Source organism: Lissotriton vulgaris, chromosome 8, assembly GCF_964263255.1.
Source record: "Lissotriton vulgaris chromosome 8, aLisVul1.2, whole genome shotgun sequence".
NCBI lineage: Eukaryota > Metazoa > Chordata > Amphibia > Caudata > Salamandridae > Lissotriton > Lissotriton vulgaris.
Genome location: NC_141696.1, coordinates 1397150485 through 1397173705, shown reverse-complemented (window position 1 = coordinate 1397173705; position 23221 = coordinate 1397150485). Strand labels below are relative to the sequence as shown.

Sequence of the window (23221 nt, the reverse complement as noted above, 5' to 3'; positions counted from 1 at the left end):
TAATATTGTGAGACCGTTTATCGGTATCTTAAGACGTTGCTTTGGTAGGTCTCGGTTATAACGAACGCAACGTCTCCATTAGAACAACAGTTCCGCTGTCTCCTTGTTTAGAATTTACTATGTTTATTTGAGAATGTTAGAATGTTCACACAATTTCTTAGGGAATTTCAATCTTTCGATTTTCTAGAAGATTCGCGTTTATTGCTTGCAGCGAATATCAAATATAATCTAAATTTTCTTATTGGCATCCATGTATTGAGGCTAAACATATACATTCCAAAATGGCTGCCTTTTTCACCTAATGTTTTTTTTTTAATGGTTATGCTTGCACGTGACTTTTCATGTGATCATATGATGATCACGTGATTTTGGAGGAGTGACAGCTTTTGACAGTTTTGTGTTCAGCACAGCGTGGTTGCCGCTCTCCACACCCCTCAGAGTGCGATGGGGACGGTGCTGGACATTAAGATCAAGCGGGCGAATAAAGTGTACCATGAAGGGGTAAGCTGGGCACCCGGGAGCGGGGAAAGACCAGACTGAAAGTACTTCATATGTGTTCCCCTCACCTGCAGAAAGCTTTCCAGCTGCGCTCTCCTCGTTACACTTTTTAGAGTCGCTCACGGTAACCGCTGATACTTTGAGCTCCAGAAGCGTCCATTTATTAAGATATATCGTGTGTAAATGTTGATGCATGTTATGCGGAATGTTTGAAGCGTTTATCTGAAAATGCAGTTTAGTTACCTTGACCCAAATAAACAGGGCAGAATTTTATTTATGAAGCATTTTTGGACCTGCTGTCGTTTTAACGCGACATTGCATTTCTCTCAACTCATGCTGTGTCTCTAAACATGGCCCGTTTTACTTTATTATACACAGTTCTCGTCCTCTGTTTACCCTTTTCATAGAGTTGTACAATTTTACAAATTATGAGCACTACTTCTGTTGTGATGCAGTTTTTTAGAGCTTGGTGCTAAATGGGAGTACAAAAGCGATTTGGTCTAAAAATGGGATTAAGGAGAGCAAACTGCTGTTGTGAACGTTACCACGTCTATATGTCGTTTTCCACTTGTAATCACAACCCACTAGGTGTGAAAGTGCAAAACCAGCGTTAGCGAATCGGCACTTAAGTCTTATTCAGCTGAGCTCTTTCTTTTAGCACAAAGCAAACCTTTAAAATTGGCATCACCGGCAACCGTTGCACTAAAGTGAATTGAAATTACAATATTTGTTGTTGAAGTAGGATTGGTCAGTCCAATGCACTAAAATATTTATAGTCATGACATTTCTGATTACTATTGTTGGAGTAACATCAATATTAAGTACAGAAGACATAGTGGCATGTAATAGAGGATGCAATTAAATGTTTTGCACTTTGCCTTAAGAGGGAATTTTCTGTAAAATATTCAACTGCCGTGTTCACTGAGTACATTTTCACCCTATGATTATGAGAATTTGTGCATGTTTGTATCTCGAAAATTGTGTTCTTTATTTTTTTTCCCTTGCAAAACGTTGGAAAATACATTTTGCGAATGGCGTATATGTGGAACTGTGCGATAAAAAAATCTTAGTTTTCTATGTCACAGGAATACTGCTTGATAGATTCTGGGTTTCTGTTTAATCTGTGTTGACCAGTCTGTATTTTACATTTTCGATACTTTTTTCTCAGTCCCTGTAAGTTTAGTAGTTACATATTTTATTGTTCTCCAGTTCCACCACCTTTCAAGTTCCCTAACCATGACCCGTAAAAGATTTGGCATTTAGTCTACTTAGGATCTATCCGAGCTAGAGAAGCCAAACTGAGAAGAGGATCCAATATACACGAACCCAACTGGGATACCGAGACCCTTACTTAATTAAATATGTCAGAAAAGATTGCCACACCGTCAAAAGAAGATTATCTTTATACTTCAATATGCAAACAGATCACATTCTAGAGTGTGCCAATTTTGTTCGGCCTGACACTAAGCTCAGACATTTTGATATTCTTGCTCTGTGCTCCTTCTGGCACACGCCTAGTGAGAGCAGTTTGTTTATTGATTTGATATTGTTATGACCACGACCCTCAACATTGTGACCTAATTGCTCACATGTAGCTGAAGGGCCTTTATTTACCTATGACATGCAGTCTTTCTGAAAGATCCACACTTATGCTGGAACTAACTAGTATATTTTATTCTAGGCTGGTCTCTTCCTCGACTAGCTTGTATGTCACTGCGCAGAGCAGGCTTGGTGTCACAGCCTTTCGGTTTTCCATCTTGAATCGCCGTGCTACTATTTGCTGAAGGGCTGGCTCATATCTTCACACCGATTTTCTTGATTGCACTGTTTCATTGCATCCTGCATGTTGCTTTTCCATACCTGATTTAGCTGGTACTTTGAAGAGTGAGTGTGGTTGAGATAATTTTGTAATGTAATGGAAGGTTGTTTTGTGTATGCTGGGGCTAGTCTGGCAGGTATGTACAGTTGGAGGAATGATGAATCCCCCAAAAAAGTGAATCAACTAGTGCCTACCTTGAAGAAAGAACAGATTCCCTCCGACCCATACTCCTGACCCATCAATTTGAAAACCTCTTAGGATGTGTTGAGACCGTGGAATGTGCCATGTAGGTGGCTTGGAACACTACAGGAGAACGTTTTATGGTCCGTCAGTTGCTGCTCAAATGGTTTAGCAGGAAGACATTACTTCTTGTTACTAATAAACTAAGCTGTTTACCTCACTTTGTACTTAGAGCATTGATCAACTTATCAAGAAGACCAACAGTAGAAATATATAGAACAAGTTAATTTCTACTAAACATTCTATTTCGGAGAAAGGTGTTAAATAGCGAGAAGAATAAAACAAGGAGTTGCCTACTTGAAGGATCTGACTGTGTTATCCAAAGATGATAGTTTTAGACTTGTGCCAGAGTGCGGCGTTGAGTCAAAAATAAAGAACAGCATGAAGCACAATTTGTGAAGGGGACAAAGGCCCAAAGCACCCTTAAAATGAGGGTGAGTCATGTTTTAGATGTGAAAGTAGATTCGATATTGCATATGCAATAAACTGTCCTGCCAAGGTAGCAAGAATGCACATTTTTCTCAAGTGTGCTAAGCTGGGTTTGGTGCAAAGAAAATGTGACTGTATTTTGTTGAGTTTGTGAAGATTACATATTTCGTCTGATCAGTGAAATTCATGATAATGCCACGTGTAGATAATATAGGGTGAATGATGTTGAGGTAAGGGTGATGGGAGAATAAGGATCGTCCCACATGGGTAATAATTGGCCAGATTTCCTGGGTTGGCATTAAGAATATCCATGATAAAGTTCTTTGCTTGTTGCATAAAGTCTGTAGAAGTGGTTGTAGAGATTAATGTGGAATTGGGTTCTCTGGGAGCAATATTGAAGGCGTAGTCTATGTGGCTAAAGATGGGTCTTGTCTCCTATGATGGGATTAGCAGAATAACCTAAAAATCATTTTTTGACCCTAGTCACCTTGACCATGTCTTGTGCATCAACATGGTGAACAGTGTGTTAGAAGAAGGTTGGGTGTAGAGGTTACCAGAGGATTTTGATGTTAGGTTAGGAAAATTAAAAGGGGTTTCTCACAAGATTAGATCGAAGGACTGTGCGCAGCCCAAGGCTCACAATGTTTGCTATATTTTTTGGGGAATGAGACACAAGGTCTGAGTGGATGATTCCAAGTTGTGAAACCAAGACAAGATCATTAAAAAATCAGTCTGTGCTCAACACCAAGATCATCTCAGTGATAACCATCTCCTGCATGACTACCAGTCTGGCTTCAGATTGCACTGTGTCAATGAAATCGCTACCTTACACCTCAAAGACAATACCCTCCTGACCACAGATAGAGATTACTACTGCCTAATATATAGAGCTAGACCTCAACTGCCATCAAGAGAGTCAACTATCCAATTCTTATCCGCACCCTGGAGTCTCAAATGGAATTCACTGGCAATGTCCTTCACTGGTTCTCCTCCTACCTTTTCAATTGATACATGGTTGTACACACGGGCAACTCCAGGTCCCAAAATATTCCATTCATCTGCACAGCCCCCAGGGTTCCGTACTCTCTCCTATCATCTTTAGCCTTTAAATGGGAATCCATCGAGCACTACTCAAAGATAACAGCAGTAAGAACCACCAAAATGACGGCGATACACAACTCTGCTCGAAAGCCTCCTCTCCTCCACATATCCAAGGCCTGTACTTTACCCAGACCTGGATGTCCAGCACCTACCAAAAGCTCAACCCAACCAAGACAGTATTTTTGTTATTTGCCAAGAACAAAAAGCAAAATACTCTCTTCGATGACATGAGCATTGATGACTTCAAAGCCCAATTTTCCTCTAATGTCAAGTTACTTGGATTTATAGTGGGCACAGCCTCACACTCAAGAAATGCATTGACATAAAAACAAAGAACAAAGGCAGCCCACTACCAGTTCTTTCTTCTAAGGAAAGTGAAATCATTTCTACTGCTGCTGCTGTTTAGACCCTCGAACTCTTGCATCTGGATAAGGATAACATCTTGCTTCATGGCCTCCCAGATTCCACACTGGTTCCCTTTATAGGCATCCAACACACAGCAGATCGTTCAACTAAGACTGGAATCAATGTTAGCATATTACCTCTATCCTGATGGAACTCAATTGGTTTTCCTTGACAGCCTGTACCATCTTCAAAATCAGCGACATTATTTACAATGCCATCATGACCAGCACCACCCTTATCTTGTGGACAAGTTCACACTGAGACTCCTCACCCTGGTAGTTGTGGTGCACAAACGAATGTGGGCTTCTTATTCAATTCAAAAGTTACTGCTTTCCTCACCATAGCATCAAATTGAATTCCACAATGAATCCCCTCTTTTGTGACCCTACAGGGTGCTTTTTGCTTTATGAGCATACCCTTTCGGCCGGCCTCTGAGTTTTTCAGAGAACTATGCACTTTTTTTCAAAGATATGGCGTAGCTAATTTCCAAGTATAATATTCATGTGTTTGGAAAAGAAAGCAATGCTAATATTCTAATAAAATGAGGGATGATGTTACAGAAAAGAAGTATAATATATATTTGCAAAAACCCCTGGGGGCACAAGATGGACCTCAAACCTACTTTATGCAGCGACTAAATGGTCTTCTTGGAGACATGGAATACCATATTGCATGAAATGTTTCTTGAAACAAATAATATTAACCATCAAGAAATATGTCGGGGTAAATGAAAATTTAGAATCTGATTTGGCATAATTGAAGGATGAAATCCAATTACAAATGAAGAAGGAAGGTTAGCAAACCTCCTCTTTGACATAAATGATAAGGTTAATTATAGTCTGCTCCAGTGGGGATGGGGAAAGAGGGCGAGTGCCCCCCCAGGAGTGCGCTTCGCTCTAATGTCCAGTCTTTAGTGATGGTCACTATGACCCCCCCCCAGGGGGCCGGTCGAGGACTGGTACTCTCCCTCCCCACTCTAACTCTTCAGTCCCCTCACCGCCAATGTCAGGCCTGTATCCCCAGGTTAGCACTGAGGGAGGGTGGACTTACGGTTTTGTTGCTGCTGGTGTGCATGAGCAGTCACTGTCTCCACTGTGTCTCCGATGCCGCCTTACAGTGTCCCAGGTCTTGCCTTTCTTGCTCTCTGTTGAGGTGAACGCTTGGCTGGGCATAGGCCTGTGCCTCAGTCAGTCAGCTGTTGCTGGGCTGCACGTTGGGGGAGCCAGCACTGGCTATGTGTCGGCAGGGCAGGTCCCCTTGGCCCTCTGTTGCCACACTGTTGTAGGCTCCTCTCCTGTCCCGACCACTGCTTTACATCTCAGCTGCCATTTTGTGACTGCCTCACGGTAAACGCCTCACTGTTTTTTTGGCGGCCAAGGAAGCATCGCTCCCACTGCTTCTCCCCTTGGCCTTTAGCCAACAACAAGGATGTGTTGGGGGATGATGCTGGAGGTCCAATGAGGCTCGTGGTAGCCAATTACAGCAGGATAATATTAAGCCTTTTTGGCCATGCCCCCATCCTTGAAAATTTCCAAACACTGAATTTTATCAGAGTTCCCTGAAACATTTATTGCTGACCCATGCCATTTTGGTCGCAATGGGAAACTAAAAAATGGCCTTATCTTCTTTACTCATCACACATCCCCATGGTCAGTGTTTTTTATCAGGGTATTTAATGTTTTCTCTGTCTTGAATAGTCTACTTGGTCAGAAACAAAAAAAATCTCCCTCACCATCCTTCAGAGGTTTACGCACATTAACCATCTATAGTAATGAGAGGAATATAATTTCATCTACAGATGTCAGTCTGCCTTTAATCGATCTCTATTTCCCATCTCTTCTCAGGGTCCTTAAACTGCTACCCAAATCTGCACCTACGCCCTCACCTCTCACGACTTACACCAACAACTCCCTTTTCCATGGCTCCTGCAATTTTTTACTGATGGATATACACCCTCTTAGTGCTATCACTCACCTGGATCACTTTACCGCTCTGTCTTTTGCCTACACTCTGGCATACATGCTCTCCGTTTCACTAGTCTCATCCTCATCAGGTTCTATCTTTCCCATTTCCTTTGAGTTTCTTTCTGGCTGCTCGTGATCCTACTTACTTTCCCAATACTATATGGATTTCTCAACAAACAATCAATCAATCAATCAATCCGAGTACTTGTAAAGCGCGCTACTTACCCCCGAGAGTGTCAAAGCGATGAGGGGAGGGGGTGCCGCTGCTGCTCAAAGAGCCAGGTCTTGAGGAGTCTTCTGAAGGCGAGTAGGTCTTGTGTCTGCCGTAGGTATGTATTCCAGGTCTTGGCGGCGAGGTAGGAGAAGGATCTGCCGCTGGAGGATGTTCATTGGATGCGGGGGACAGCGGCGAGGGCGAGACTGGCGGAGCGGAGCTGGCGAGTGGGGGTGTAGAAGCGGAGTCTGCTGTTCAGGTAGGCTGGTCCGGCGTTGTGGAGTGCTTTGTGTGCGTGGGTGAGGAGATTGAAGGTGATCCATTGTAGGTCTCTCAGGTGAGGGGTGATGTGGCTGCGGCGGGGGACATTGACGATCAATTGGTCGGAGGCGTTTTGGATGCGTTGTAGTCGTCGTAGGTGTTTGGCTGGGATTCCTGCGTAGAGTGTGTTGCCGTAGTCCAGTCTGCTGCTGACGAGGGCCTGTGTCACCGTTCTTCTTGTTTCGGTTGGGATCCACTTGTAGATCCTGCGAAGCATGTGGAGGGTGTTGTAGCAGGAGGAGAAGACGGCGTTGACCTGTTTAGACATGGAGAGGGAGGAGTCGAGGATGAATCCTAGATTGCGTGCATGGTCGGTGGGTGTCTGTGGTGTTCCCAGTGTGGTCGGCCACCAGGAGTCGTCCCAGGCTGAGGGGGTGGGTCCGAGGATGAGTACCTCCGTCTTGTCCGAATTCAGCTTCAGACGGCTGTTCCTCATCCAGTCGGCGACGGCCTTCATTCCCTCGTGGAGGTTGGTTTTGGCAGTGTGTGGGTCCTTGGTGAGGGAAAGGATGATCTGGGTGTCGGCGTAGGAGATGATATTGAGGTGGTGTTGGCGGGCCACTTGTGCGAGGGGGTCCATGTGGACGTTGAACAGCGTCGGGCTGAGGGATGAGCCCCTGGGGTCGCCGCAGATGATGTCGGTGGCCTCGGATCCGAGGGCGGGAGGCGGACGCTCTGGGTTCTGCCGGAGAGGAAGGACGTGGTCCAGTCAAGGGCCTTCTCTTGGATTCCGGCTTCTAGGTGGCGTGTCTTTAGAGTTCGATGGCAGACCGTGTCGAAGGCGGCTGACAGGTCCAGGAGGATAAGGGCTGATGTTTCGCCGTTGTCGAGTTGGCGCCTGATGTCTTCTGTGGCAGCGATGAGGGCTGTCTCGTTGCTATGGTTACGTCTGAACCCAGACTGGGACGGGTCCAAGATATTGTTGTCTTCCAGGTGGCGGGCCAGTTGCGTGTTGACGATTTTCTCGATGACCTTCGCCGGGAACGGGAGCAGGGAGATGGGCCAGAAGTTCTTGAGGTCCTTGGGTCAGCCTTGGGCTTCTTGAGGAGGACGTTGATTTCAACGTGTTTCCAGCTTTCCGGGAATGTCGCTGTTTCGAAGGAGATGTTGATGACCTTCCGTAGTTAGGGTGCGATGGCAGCATCTGCTTTGTTGAATACGTGGTGTGGGCATGGGTCTGGCGGAGGTCCTGAGTGGATGGAGTTCATGACCTTGCGTGTCTCGTCGTCATTGACGTTGGACCAGGAGGCCAGTTCGCTCTACAGAGGGGGCATCTTCAATGCAAAGACTACCAATTTCAAATCTCTAACCAACTCATCCAAAAACTGCCTAAAATAGCTGTTCAAGTTTGTGAGAGCTGCTAACAATCTCCCTCCCTCCATTACATTTGAAGTCCCCTCAGCTGAATTAGAATAATTTGCTCAGTTGTTCAATAATATAGTAAGATCCATTGAGCCGTAAGCGCCAGCCTCTCCAGACTCCTAGTTGATTATGAATTCTAGCTGCAAATCTATGGTTACATGGCAGCATGGTAACTTGATGATTTATGTAAAGTCCTCAATAAAACCAATTCTTCTAACCTTTTTAAATGGATCCGATTCCTGGGAATATCACCTAAGACTTTACACTCCAGCTAGTAAACTTCTCTCTGAGCCAAGGAAAATTACATGGCTGTTTTAAGATTGGCTTAGTTACTACACTGCTCAAATAAAATTGACACAGGTGATCTCAAACCCTTTTGACGTGTATCTGCCTTTGCCTTTCTTGCAAAAAGTTATTGAGAAGTGTATTGCAGTGTCACTTGCTCAACACATATGCCAGAATGATCTGCTAGATGAGTAGCAGCCGGCTTAGGCCCAGGTTGCAGCACAGAAAGTGCACTGCTCCAGGTTGTAGAGGGCCACTCCACATCCTCGATTCAGGCAGCTCCTGTCTTAGTCTTTCTTGATATATTAGATACAGTGAATCACTGTACTCTCATTGAAACACTTGAGGAATGTATGTGCATTGATGGAGCGGTCCGCGAGTGGCTCACATCCTACCTAACAGAGAGGTTGCAGATGATCAAAATATGTTCCTGTGTCTCAAATTCTGCTGCCCTAACACAGAGGGTACCAAATAACCCTGTTCTGTCCCCTATTGGGTGCAATAGAAAATAACTCTGGGATTCTTTATCATCACCATTATGAAGATGATTCACTATCTCTTAAGATCTCTCAAAATCTGTTCAAAACTGGATAACCAATCGTCATTTAAACTTAATCGATCTAAAACATTTCTCTTAATTTCTTCTCCCCAGACACCACCAGCAGTTCGATCATGGATTGACTGAGTTGGCGCCCTTGAATGCAAACCTATCACCAGATTCTGTACAAATCCCTGGGTGGTGCTTTTGACAAAAGGCTCAATCTTCAGACACAAATCAAAACTATGGCCAGAAATTGTGATTGCTCTTTGGGATTCTCCATTTTATCCCAGAGTAAAACATTAAGGGGCATATGTTTGAAGCCCATTTCCAGTTCACAAACAGAACCAGCCCGTTTGCGAACGGGAAAAAGGCTTTTGGGATGAATCATCCCAAAAGGCCCTTGCAAAATAGGGAATCTCAATTTAGCGAATACATTTAAGGAATCAAAAATTGTGATTCCTTAAATGCGATGTAGAAAGCACCCAAGTTGTGCGATTTTTCCTTAAGAAATCGCAAATTACTTACGATGTCTTTGAAAAATTCACTTTTTGGCATTTTTCAAAGTGCCACGTGGTAGGGTATGTATGTGTGCCACATTTGCACACATGCTCATTTCAGGGGTGCAACAGGGTGTCTTTATGACACACTTGCACCCTTGAAATTGCATTCGCAATTTGCGAGTACCTAATGGGTACTTGCAAATTGCGATTGTCTTCCCATTCATTCCCAAGGAGAATGGGAAGCCATTCCTTAATTTGCTGTGCCTCTACCTGTACTTAGATGTGTGTCACGATCATCTTTCAGTAGTGATATAAAATCCTTTCTTTGCTTACACCATTTACTGTCGGGCTGTTTTCTTCCAAATGTATAATAGAATATTCATTTTGTGGACCACTGCTTGATGGGTTCTTATGTAGAAGCTTAATAAAGTGTATATGAAAATGTCTATGTAGCTGCAATAACTGAAAATGCCAAGTGTTGCTCCGCACCTCACTGTGCCCAGGGGGACTGCCTGCCAGTCCCCATCCTATTGCTTCATATAACCATGGGCCAGTTCCAATGCCCTGTTACATGTTGCCGGCCCACAATCAATCAACACATGAGAATCACAAGAGAGACTATTATGATAGAGAGACTCGACAATGGTAGGTATGGTTGTAAAAGCCTCATAGTTGGCAGTGTTCAGTGATGTTGCAGCAGGGGAGGCTGAAAAGTAACAAGCCCCAACAGCAGTGCTTGCCTTGAGACAGTGTTATCTAGTGTTCCCCACCAGCACTTACTTTTTCTCAACAGCCTTTGATCAAGAGTAAGAACGAGAAAAACATAGAAAGAGGAACAAGAAAGAAGAGAGAGACAGAAAAACCGTGACAAAAGGAGAAAGCAGGGGTAGGAAAGAATATACAAGAGTGAGAGAGTCAGGCATTGCCTGGTGGTAGGCGAAAAAGGCATGAGGTGGCATCAATAAAGCGCAGCCCTGGTATTTGGCACCCTGACCTTGGATTGAGGCGTCCCCTAGCTTGTGCGCAAAAACCTTGGTTCCAGGCACCTATTCTTTTACAAATTAAGTACTGGACTAGTTCCTCTTACTAGGGATATTCTACACTTGTCTGCAGTGCTTCTACGCATCTGTTGAAAGAGAAGCATCTCTCGTTGGGACAAACTGGTGCTTAATTAAAAGGCGGACAGCCAATATTAATTGCATTTGCTTTATTATGTCATTCGTTTCTGCTCAGTCTACATTAGTCATAGGACTGTAAGAGAATAAAAAGTAACAAAATAAAGTCCTGAAAAGTTACTCCTCATGGGAGTTAAAGGGGAAGTTCAACCCAGTATGTGTTGGGGCATTGAATGACCGACAATCTAGCATCTTGGACTCGTGTAGTAATTTTATATTTTTTGTGTAATTTCTGTTATTTTCTCTATCTTTAACAGCAGAGCGCTAACCCACAGTAGCCTCCATCTTTATCACACTTTTCCACTCCTTTCTGTCCAACGATCACTTCACATTGCACAGTTGTTTAAGATTATTTAGATACAAAGATGTAGACCTGTGGCTGTGCTGATTCACACTTACCTTTATTTAGAAATACACATGCTTGATAACAGAATTGACATTTGTGTACATTTTCATAAATGTTGAATGGAAATAGTTAGAATTAAAAATCTAGAAAAAGTACATACACTTGTGGCATCCATGGACTGCAGTCGAGAAACGAGATCTGTTTTTAAATTATTCTTAGAAGTGACAAATTTGTGGGGCTGAGAGTACCTGGAAGCAAAGCGTACAAACATGGGCTAACTTTGCTATCCTTAATTATAAGATCTTAAAAGTGCGGCGGTGGAAAAGCCCATGGGTCCTGTTAATGCTGTGAGTAAAGAGGACTGTACCTAAATTGTCCGCCTTTTGGATAAAAAGGTAATGCGATGATTAAATGATGTTGGTTACATAACTTTTCAACTGTGTAATGTGATCTTTGGCCACATTTCCAACTCCTTAATTTGCAGAGTTAACTGATTTTCCAATGTATTGCTGTATGTTTGAGAGCATGTAGTTGAAATACACCTGCTCGATAACCCACTGGGTGTGTCTAGGGTATTTTGGGGCACTACTACAACGGGTACTTCGGAAATAACTGAACATTTGGCAGTTAACCCTCTCTTTAATCTCAAAATTGGCAAAACAGAAAAAAATTATAAAAGCGAGGACAGAGCATACAGAAGTAAAAATAATAAGAACTGCTAGTGTTATAACAAGGGCCACTGGAATAATGTGGTAATAAAGGACATTTTATGAGCATTATTATCTAACAAGTTTGACATTTAAAAAAAACCCAACAGATTTTATTGTCAAATTGCACATATGCCGCAAGGCTCTGTACCCCAGAGGCAACTGCAGTATCAGATTGTACATAAGCAAGAAAGCAACTGACCTTTTCAAATGAACAACCAAAACACCAGACATAGTATATCAATTAGGATATTAAATCACCCCCTCCCCCCACCCCCTGACCCCCACAACCACCACCAAAGTTGTGCAAAGTCCAAGGAGTCCAGTCCATAAGCAGGTAATATAGGACAAAAAGAGAAAAGCTAACGGAAAAATGAAAAAAAAAATCAGCTTAAATACACACACACCTCAGGCTACCCCCCACTCCTCCCTGCACCAGGTCTAACCAACCGGACTGGGAGATCGTCCGCAACAATGGGAGGCTCCAGCCACAGACCCCTATAATCCACCCACCGCTTCCATATTTTATAGTGCTTACGCGGACATCCCCTGGCAAAAAAGATTTGCTGTTCCTGCCCCATGCAAAATTCCAGGCCATTTTTCCAGGCGGCCACTGAGGGGGCCCGTGAATCCTTCCACATCCTGGCTATATCGCGTTTCGCCAATGTGAGGCCCAGTTGCATAAGATGTCTTTTATATACATTACCCCCAATCCCCTCCATGACATGAAGCAGGGCACACTGTGGTGTACGTGGGAGTGTCAACCCCAAGACCTCGGACAGACAGGAAAACACCCCCCTCCAGAATCAATCAAGTTATAGACATTGCCAGACAGCGTACAAGAATGTGCCCTCTTCCCGGCCACAACAAAGAGATTCCGGGGAGGCAATCAATCCCGCCCGCCACAGTCGAACCCGAGTAAAGTAGACCCGGTGTAGATATTTAAATTGAATGAGGCGGAGACGCATCGCTATGGCCGCTCCCCGGGGGTGGCTAGGGCCTCCCTCCAGTCCTCCTACTCCAGCGTACCCACATCCTCTTCCCATACCCCCTGAAGCTTCTGAAGTGTGGGGGAGCAGTGAGTGACTAGGGACTGGTAGAGATGCGGGAGATCTTCTTGGTCTCCAGATCCCCCATGAAGTCCTTCGCCTCCAACGGGCTAAATTCTGGAAGAGATTCCAGACCCTCCAGACTGGGGGAGAGTGCATGGCGGAGTTGGAGGTACCGAAAGAAGTGGGACCGGGGCATACAAAATTCCCCCTGCAAATCTCGGAAGGACTTGAGGGACACATCCCTCAAAACATCCCCCAAGGTTGAGATGCCTATAGCATCCAAGCCCCGAATGCTCTGCAGGGCCGCCAGGTCAGGCAGGCGTCCATCATGCCATAGAGGAGTTTCTCATGTCAGGGTATTCCACCACCCCATTCGTCTCAGTGACTGCCGCCAGATTTGAAATACTAGAATGGTGGAAGGAGCGTCAAATTCACAATTTTTTTTCCAGTTCAGTACTGTAGTCCACGATTTTTATTATTCAAAATCTTTCTGAAAGTCAAAGAATATCCAACAGAAAGAATGTCCAATCCAGTGTATATTACAAGAGACATACCTGGCATTAACCCTTACCGTTGATATTGATTTAAGATTTGAAATACTATCTGCGTGACTGGTGGCAGCGCACCCCGCAACGGAGCTGAATAAAGAATAGTGTGCAGAGTGTGAGGCCCCATAGGGCGTCGCTCCAATGTATAGGCCGGGTTCTACCTATTCCCATACCACCACTCTTTGAGGACCAATAAGTGCGAGGCCTGGTAGTATGAGAGGATATCCGAAGTCGTGAGTCCTCCGCAGTAAGTGAAGAGAAAGCATGTGCGCATCGCTTCCGTACTGCGCCCCCCTCTCACAGGAACTGCCCCAGCACAAAATTCACCAGCCGGAACCATTTAGATGCAATCGGGTACGGGTGATTCTGTAGCTGGTATAGCAAATGAGGGAGCGCAACAATCTTAAAAATTGCTGATCTGCCGTATATGGTCCAGGGCATACGTGACCAGGTCTTTATATCCGCACGAACATGCTCCCAAAGCGGTGCCAAGTTTCGCTCCCAAGAGATGGCTGGCACATCCGACAGGAATACCCCTAGGTACTTGAGGTCCCCCACCGCCACCTGAATCGCAGACGCCCACGTGCTCAATCTCTCCCGATCTCCCAGAACCCACAGTGTGGATTTACGGGGGTTCACAAATAACCCTGACGATTCCCCGAATATTTGCATGATCCGCAGAAGCCGGGGCCCCTATCTATCCAACGCCATAAGGAAAAAAAGGACATCATCTGCATATAATGCAATGATGTCAGACAGACCCACTCAAAACCTCTAATCTGTGAGTTAATGCGCACCCAGGCCGCCAATGGCTCAATGGCCAGGGCGAATAAATACGGTGACAGGGGGCACCCCTGTTTGGTGCCTCGTCTGATAGGGAAGCTGGATGAAACCGCTCCTCCCACCCGTACCAACGCCGTCAAATCGGTATATAGGAGCATCAAATATGATAGAAAGCGTGGGCCAAAATTCAGTCTATGTAGTAGGGCGAACAGATAGATCCAACTCAGGGAGTAAAATGCCCTGTCCATGTCCGCTAGCAGGAGTGCAGCCGGATAACCCAGCCTGTCAGATAGCAGCAAACGCTACGTGTGCCTGCCTTATGTTGTGTCTTGTCGCCCTCTGGGACATAAACCCGGCCTGGCCCGCGTGTACCAGTGCCAAAATGTAAGGTAAGAGGCGGTTAGCCAATGCTTTGGCCAAAACGTTGGCCTCCACATTGAGGAGGGAAATGGGGCAATAGGAGGCGTGCTGCTCCGGGGGCCGGCCGGGCTTATGGAACACCACCACCTCCGCACGTCTCCAGTCTGGGGGGAGCTTGCTCGCCTCCCTGGCTTCTTCCAATGCCACATGATAATAAGGCGCTAGCTGTAAGTTATACAGTCGAAAGAACTCACTATGGAACCCGTTGGGTCCAGGTGCCTTCCCTGAGTGGTGATCTCCCAGGACCTTGCCCAGCTCCTCTTCCGACAGGGGGAGCTCCAGTTGTTGACTCGTCTCATCCGACACCACTTTGGGTGGGAGATCCGCTATAAATTTGTCAACCGTAGCCTCCGGTAGGCACTCCAGAGGGGCGTAAAGGTCCGCATAATATGTTGCGAAGCTCTCCGCTATGGCCATAGGGTCCGTCATCCGGGCCCCATCCTCATCCAGCACACCCGGAAGGGCCTGGGGGTGAAGAGTGCCCTGGCACTGCCGATGTAACATCTTACCAGACTTGTCACCCCACTGACATATCCTGCTACGCGTTGCCAGCCAAATCTGCCGCGCCTCATCCATCAGGAGAGAGCCGTAGGACTGCTGCTGCTCGAGCGCCTCCACTTCTGCCTCAGCTCAAACCAGTTCATCCCTGCTCGTTTTACGGGCCGCCGCGCACCAGGCTATGTCCACCCCACGGAGAGTAGACTTCAGTGCCCCCTACAATGTCACGGTACTGGAAACAGACCGCTCGTTGATGGCAAGATAATGAGATATTGCCTCCCTCATGGGTTCCCCGTACTCAGAATTCTGCAAATTCCACACCAAGAGGCGCCAGCGGAAGGGTTGCCGCTGCCTGCACATCTACAGCTCAACAGACACCTGGGAGTGATCCGAGAGCCCCCGGGGAAGAATCTCAGCTGAGACCACCTTGGCGACCATCACCCGAGGAACAAATAGGTAGTCCGTCCTAGAGAATGACTTGTGATCCGCCGAGAGGTACGTAAACTACCACCTGTCCCCATGTATGCTCCGCTATGTGTCCACCCAGTCGAGGCTTGTCACCAAAGAGTGCTATTTCGTGGGCTGACCGCCACCCAGGCCCCCACCAACCCTGCTCCTGTCTTTGCCCACGTCCGTCACATAATTCCAATCTCCACCCACCACAGAGACCACATCCCACATGTCAGCCAATAGGGAAAGCAACCGTTCCACCAAAGACCACTGTAAGGGGGGGGGCTTACACACAACCCAACACAATGGGGTCCTTCCCAATCGTGCACCAGATAAATAAGTATCGCCCCTGCGTATCAACCCATTGCTGCACATGTACGTATGGCACCCTGCGGGTCACCAGGATCGCTACTCCCCTGGAGCCCTGCGTGAACCCAGCGTGGAAAATCTGCTGAAATCCATAGCGCTGTAAGCACTGGACCTTGGAGCCCATCAGGTGAGTTTCCTGCAATAAAAGGATATCCGCTCTGGCCCTTTTTGCCTGACTAAGTATAGCCCGCCGTTTCATTTTGTCCAAGGCCCGCGCACATACAAGTTTGACATTTTAACATACATTAACACCTAAGGGATCCTAATGCACTAAAAATTCAAATCAACCATGGTGATGGGGTGTGGAGGTAAAACAAGCTAAGAGCTTAGAGAAGGATGGAGGTTTGTACCTTTTCAATTTGTTTCTAGTTATGTGGAATGATTTCCAAGAATTCTGTGGTGATTTTCAAATGCGTCATATTTATTTATTTTCTCATGCATAGAACAAAAAGCAAAGTAAAGAAACAGTCGATACATGTTTCGCCCATGTGGCACATCAGCCGAGGGCTTTTTCAAGGCAAGGTTCGTGGCAGGTTGTCGTGTGTCTTGGAATGTGAAGTGAACAGGTCTCTGCGGTCCCAGGAAACCTAACAGTTATCTGAGTTGAAAGCACAGGGCTTAGTATTCAAATGAAAACTGTATGAGTACGAATGGATAACAATTGAAGTTCCAGTTGACAACATTGTGTTACCCCAGTATTGGAACTTTCATAGATTCCCATGCTTTGTATCAGTCCCCGTCGTCGGAATGGGAGTCTTGGTAACAAAAATACCATAGCTGTAGGTACAAAAGACAATGGAAAAAGGCCTAGGCCTCATTCCCTTTTGTAGCATATCACCCTCTTTGTATAAAAGAGACCAAACTTTGGCATCAGCCAATCAGAAGTGCCTCACCACTTAGAACCTTCCTGAAGGAACCTCAGAGCCTCAGATTTTCTACCGCACATTGTGCTTAGGGAGTCTCCTTTGAGCTCTGCTCAACTTCTACTCTTCAAAAGGATTTACTTCAGGATTTTCTTCAGAATCTTTCAGATTCACTTCAGGATTGTAGCTGCCTTCCAGGATGTTGGAGATTGAGAAGAAAAAAGCCCTTTTCAAGCCTTGTTCCTCCTGTGGCAAGAAAAGGCTTTTTGTGGAGGATAAGCATAAGGACTGCATATATTGCCTCTATCCTGACCACCAGGCTACTGACTGTAAAATCTGTCGCACCCTTTCAACCAAAAAACCCTCCGGGACCGTAAGGGTAGGCTCTTGACATGGCTTCAAAAGCTTAAATCCAGGAAGGAGACTGTCTCAAGTGACAGTGAGGATGCAGCGTCGATGTCTTCTACGAGAAGGTCAGTGAAGTGGGGTAGGGGTTCCCCTTCTCCTTCTTTGGAAAGATCTTCAAAGGCCTCAAAAAAGACCCCCAGTGAGTCTGAGAGCCAAGGTCCCAGCAAATCTCCTCACAAAAGTGTAAAGGAGAGGGAAGGACCAACAACGCCTTCTACAGGTGAGAAGACTGCCACAGCCTTCAAAACACCTTCATCCCAGTCTTCTGAGAGGAGTTCAAAGTCCTCGACGACGAAGACGTCGACGGCGGAAGTTCCGTCGACGAAACACCGAAATCCGGTTTGACGTCGTCGATGACACCGTCGACAGGGGGTTCGTCTACGAAGCTACCGTCGACGGCGGGGTCCTCACCGTCGACGGAGAAACAGAAGACGCCGACGACGAAGGTGCCGACGACGACGAAGGTGCCGACGACGACGAAGGTGCCGACGACGACGAAGGTGCCGACGACGACGAAGGTGCCGACGACGACGAAGGTCCCGACGACGACGAAGACTACAATGGTGTCGACGACGATGGTGCCGACGTCGATGATGACAACGACGTCGACGATGACGACGATGTCGACGACGATGGTCTCGTCGACGACTTCTACTGTGACAATGACAACAGCTGGCGTGTCGACAGTTTCATCGACTACGCCAATCTCGACGACGCGGATACAACCGTCGACGACAGAACCAACGATATTATCCACAGAAAAGAGGATTACCATTTCTGTGACGCGGATCACGCCAGAAATGACTTCTCCGATGAGTGTGTCTCCCCTGTTGCCGACCATGCTCCTTCAAGAGGGAGAGTCAGAGGAGGATGAACAGGATGCTTACAGCTATGCCAATAGTCCCTCCCAGCTTTTTGTCAAATGCCAGGACACTGACTCAGAGGGCGAATACGGCCACGAGGAGGTTGGTCATCTTCAGCTGCAGCAGCAATCTGAACAAGAAATGGTTACAGTGCCAGCATCTTTCCTTCAAGATCTACATAAGATGCTGCAGGACTATAAATCTAAGGCAAGTAGGCCTCTTCCAGTTCCGTCAACACCTGCTAAACGCCTACAGGGGTTCCGGCTTCATTTGTGACACCTACTTTTCCGGCTCAAGCTTCCCCTCAGCCTCAAACGTCCTTCCATCAGGAATCCTCTGGATTACAAGAGGGCCATAATGATGATGATTCCTCAGATGAGGACCAGCAGTCAGATCATGTCTCTAATCCCGATACGGAATATGATGACTATGTCATTGAACATCCCTCATCACCAGTTCCGGACCCGGCGGACTCCCCGCCAGCGGACATTGGGGGCTTCCATCAGCTGATGGAGAGAGCTGCTGCAAGATTTAAATTGGCCATGCCTAAAGTTACTACAGATTGTTTCTTATATGATTTTAAGGAACCCTTTCGGAAAACTACTAGGTCCATTCCTATTGTGGATCACCTATGGAAAGAGGGCATAAAGGCTATGAAACACCCGGCGACGGTAGTCCCGGTGCTACCGCGTCTAGATAAAAAATACAAGGCGACCGATGATGCTCCTGCGGCCTTAACAGGTCACCCAAGGCCAGACTCTGTGATCTCGCAGGCGGCACAGAGAAAATCACGTAACCCTTCTGCTCCACTAACAACTCCTCCGGACAAGGAAGGGCGGAGGTTGGATAACGTGGGAAAGAGATTCTCATCTATGGCAAGTTTGCTGGTGCGAGCGGCTAATGCCCTAGCGATCCTGGGTAGGTACGACCGCCAGCTCTGGTGCGATGTCGCCCCGTACCTTGACCAACTGCCTCCGGAATCTACGTCTGAGGCAAAGAAGATTTTACAGGAAGGAGAGGCGACGTCGATGGAAATCATCGACTGTGCAATGGATATTGCAACAACGGCATTAGTTCATTGGCTGGAGCGGCAGTACTCCGTCGCCAAGGATGGCTTAAGGCTACTTGGTTTCAGCCTGAGATCCAGAACAAGGTCTTGGATCTCCCCTTTGATGGAGAAGCATTGTTCGGCAAACTCATTGACGAGACCCTGCAGGACATAAAGAAGGACACAGAGACTGCCAGGTCCTTGGGGACCCTTCAATACAGAAAGTCTCCTTTCAAGGGATCCAGCGGCAGGGGTGGTAATTACAGAGGATCCTTCCAACAGCAACGCTATTCCACCACGGGCTCAGGTTCCCAGCAATACCGTCAGCCTTATCAGCAGCAGCAGGGCCAGTCTACCAATTACTCCAGGCCTTACAATAAAGGGAAGCAGGCTGGACGAGGATGGGATTCGTCCAAGCGCCAATAGCGGCCTCCTGGCTCTTCCTACTGGACCCTCCTTCAGGAAGTCATCTGTTGGAGGCAGGGTCAACAAATACCTTCAAAACTGGTGCAGGATAACATTGGACCGTTGGGTGCTCAACATCATTCGGAAAGGGCATACCTTGGAATTCACACAAGTCCCTCCACCCAAGCCCCCGGCAGCCACGCCATCGAAAAACCAGTGTCTCCTTCGGCTCGAAGTTCAACAGATGCTCCGGAAGGGAGCGATAGAGCCGGTTCCCTCAAACCAAAGGGGTCAAGGTTTTTTTTCCAGGTTCTTCTTGGTGAGGAAGACGCTAGAAAAGTGGCACCCCATTTTAGACCTCAGGGGGCTAAACACCTATCTCATCTCTGTCCTTCCGGATGGTGTCTCTCCAGGACATCTTGAAGCTTATCAGCCCGGGGGATTTCATGGCCACGCTCGATCTCGAGGATGCCTATTTCCACGTTCCGATTCACCCAGCGCACAGAAGGTTTCTGCGATTCACAGTAGCCAAGAGCCATTACCAGTTCAGGGTTTTACCCTTTGGACTCCGCTCAGCCCCAAGAATTTTCACAAAGGTCCTGGCGCCAGTAGCAGCTTTCCTGCAAAAAAAACATTTTCAGGTCTTCCCCTACCTGGACGATTGGTTACTGAAAGCTCCGTCCAGGAAAGCAGCGCTGAAGGCTGTTCAAGCTTGTACCAATTTATTTCAGAACTTGGGATTCACTCTGAACAACGAGAAGTCTTGCCTGGTCCCGTCCAGAAGAGCTCGTTTCCTGGGAGCCATCTTGGATTCGAAGCTCTCAAGAGCTTTTCCTACTCCGGAAAGGAGACCGAAATTACAAACCATGGCCCAAGACTTACAAACAAGAAAGTGTCTTTCAGTACGCCGCTACAAGTCTCTGCTGGGAGTAATATCGTCATGTATCCCACTAATTCCCCATTGCAGACTAAAGATGCGTCCTTTACAGGAGCAACTAGACAATCAGTGGAAACAGGTCCACGGTTCATTCGAGGACAGGATGACGGTCACTCCAGAGATGAAGGAAGCGGCCTTATGGTGGACAGATCAAAACAACTTGTCCCAAGGTCTATCCTTCGCAAACGACCCGTCTCCACAAGTGGTAACAACGGACGCGTCATTGGAGGGTTGGGGAGCAGTGATGCAGGACCTACATGTCAGCGGTCACTGGTCACCCCAGGAGAAACGCCTCCACATCAACCTGTTGGAACTCAGGCCGATACGACTGGCTCTACAAGCTTTTCTTCCTCGCCTGGAAGGTTCACAAGTGCTTATCAGGACGGACAACGCCATGCACTATGTGAACAAGGAAGGAGGAACCAGATCGCGCCCATTGTCGCAAGAAGCTCAGCAGGTCTGGGAATGGGCGATCCTTCACAAGATGTCACTGAAGGCAGAACACTTGCCGGGCGTCCTAAACGAAAACGCCGACAGACTGAGCAGCTCATCCTCGATCAGCCACGAATGGGAGTTGAATCAGAGAGTCTTAAAGCAGGTCTTCAGCCTGTGGGGCAGGCCGGACATCGATCTTTTTTGCCAATCCGACCAACAAGAAATGCCGGTCTTACGCAAGCAAGCTTCCCCATCGAGATTCACTGGGAAATGCGCTTTCGATAGCTTGGTCGAAGACATTTGTCTACGCTTTTCCTCCCATTCCTCTGATACCACGACTGATCAGGAAAATCAAGGTGGAGCCGTGCAGGATGATCCTGATAGCCCCGGCTTGGCCGAGGCAGTTCTGGTAAACGGAGCTCCATCTGTTGTCGATAGCTCCTCCCTTTCCTTTGAGGATTCTGCCGGATCTTCTCACGAAGTCCGGCGGACAAATTTGGCACCCAGATCCACAGTCGTTACACCTGACTGCATGGCTCCTGAGCAGCGAGAGTTTATGAACCTGCCCTTGTCAAAGGAGATTAAGGAAGTTCTGTCTCAAGCAAGGACTCCTTCAACGAACAGGACTTACCGCATTAAGTGGAAAAGATTTTGTTGTTGGTGTAGGAAACAAAGCATTGATCCTTTCAATTCCAAGCTTCATCAGATCTTACCTTATCTGCTGTCCTTGGCCAAATCGGGACTAGCTCATTCATCAATTAAGGTCCATTTGGCTGCTTTGTCACGATTCAGAAGGACAGGATCCGGTCCTTCCTTCCAAGCAGCCGCCAACTTCACACAATGGATCACCCACAGCGCAGACTAACTAGCACCCTTAAAAAACCAGCAAATCAAGCGAGGCAGCAAAAAAGCTCCCTGGTTCAACGATGATCTTAAGAAATCCAAGAAGCTCTGCCGCACCCTCGAGAAAGCCTGGAGAAAAAACCCAACCACTGACAACCTAAACACCTTCAAGAACGCCACTCGCAAACACCACCAACTGATCCGATCCACCAAGAAATCAGCATTCAAGGATCGACTCGACAACAACGCCCACAACAGAAGGAACTATTCAACATAGTGAAAGAATTTACCAACCCCACTGCCGGCACCAACTACATCACCCCTTCTCAAGACCTCTGCGACTCCCTAGCCTCATTCTTCCACAACAAAATCGCCGACATACATAACAGCTTTGAAAACCAGTCCAGAGACCAATCCACTCCACCCACCTCCGAACCTAAACCCCCCTCTAACAACCTTTGCACCTGGAACCCAATCACCACCGAAGACACCATCCACCTGATGAACTCCATCCACTCAGGATCGCCAACCGACCCATGTCCCCACCACATCTTCAACAAAGCAGACTCCATTATTGCACCCCATCTCCGAGACGTTATCAACTGCTCCCTCAACTCCGCCACATTCCCGGAAAGCTGGAAACATGCCGAACTCAGCGCCCTCCTGAAGAAACCTACAGTAGACCCCACTGAACTTAAGAACTACCGCCCCATCTCGCTCCTCCCATTCCCTGCCAAAGTCATTGAGAAAGCCGTCAACAGTCAGCTCGCCGCCTTCCTCGAATCCAACAAATCCCTCGACCCCTCACAGTCCGGCTTTCGAGCCAAACACAGCACCGAGACCGCCCTCATTGCAGCAACAGATGACATTCGAACACTACTGGACAACGGAGAAACAGTTGCCCTCATCATACTTGACCTCTCTGCAGCCTTCGACACAGTCTGCCTTAGCACCCTCATACAACGCCTCAGCAACGTCTGAATACAAGGAAAAGCATTGGACTGGATCATCTCATTCTGTTCCCCTGCCTGCCTGTTTTTCCGCCCCCCCCTGCTCTGGTATCCCCTGCACCCACCCCGCTCCCCGCCTCCCGCATTCCCGCCGCTTACCGCCGCCAGGAGCGTTGACACGCCCCCTTCCTCCCCGCTCCCGCCTCCCAGCTGCTCCACCCTCCCTGCACTGGCCATAAATGGCGACCGTGCGAACGTGCAGCGTTGACGCGCAGCGGGCGTGCCGATTGTGTGCCGAAGGCGCGCCAAAGGTAAGCCCGTCTGCGCCCGTCCGCGCCTGGACCGCGCCCAGTGCCAGAACCCCTGGGCCCCGCAGACACCAGCCCACCCGCCGGACCTACGACGCCGCCACCCTCAATGCACTCAACACCGGCCGAATCCC

General features: G+C 47.5%; 1 protein-coding gene across 2 annotated transcripts in view; it reads left to right on the top strand.

Annotated features, from left to right (window-relative positions):
- The first annotated feature begins 360 nt into the window (after positions 1-360).
- The window catches only part of VPS26C (VPS26 endosomal protein sorting factor C), a 289096-nt gene continuing 266235 nt past the window's right edge, over positions 361-23221 (top strand). For both annotated transcript variants that reach the window (XM_086935407.1, XM_086935408.1), the window contains exon 1: positions 361-501. In XM_086935407.1, coding sequence (XP_086791533.1) covers positions 445-501 — 57 coding nt within the window. In that variant the 5' untranslated portion in view covers positions 361-444. The remainder of the gene's footprint in view (positions 502-23221) is intronic.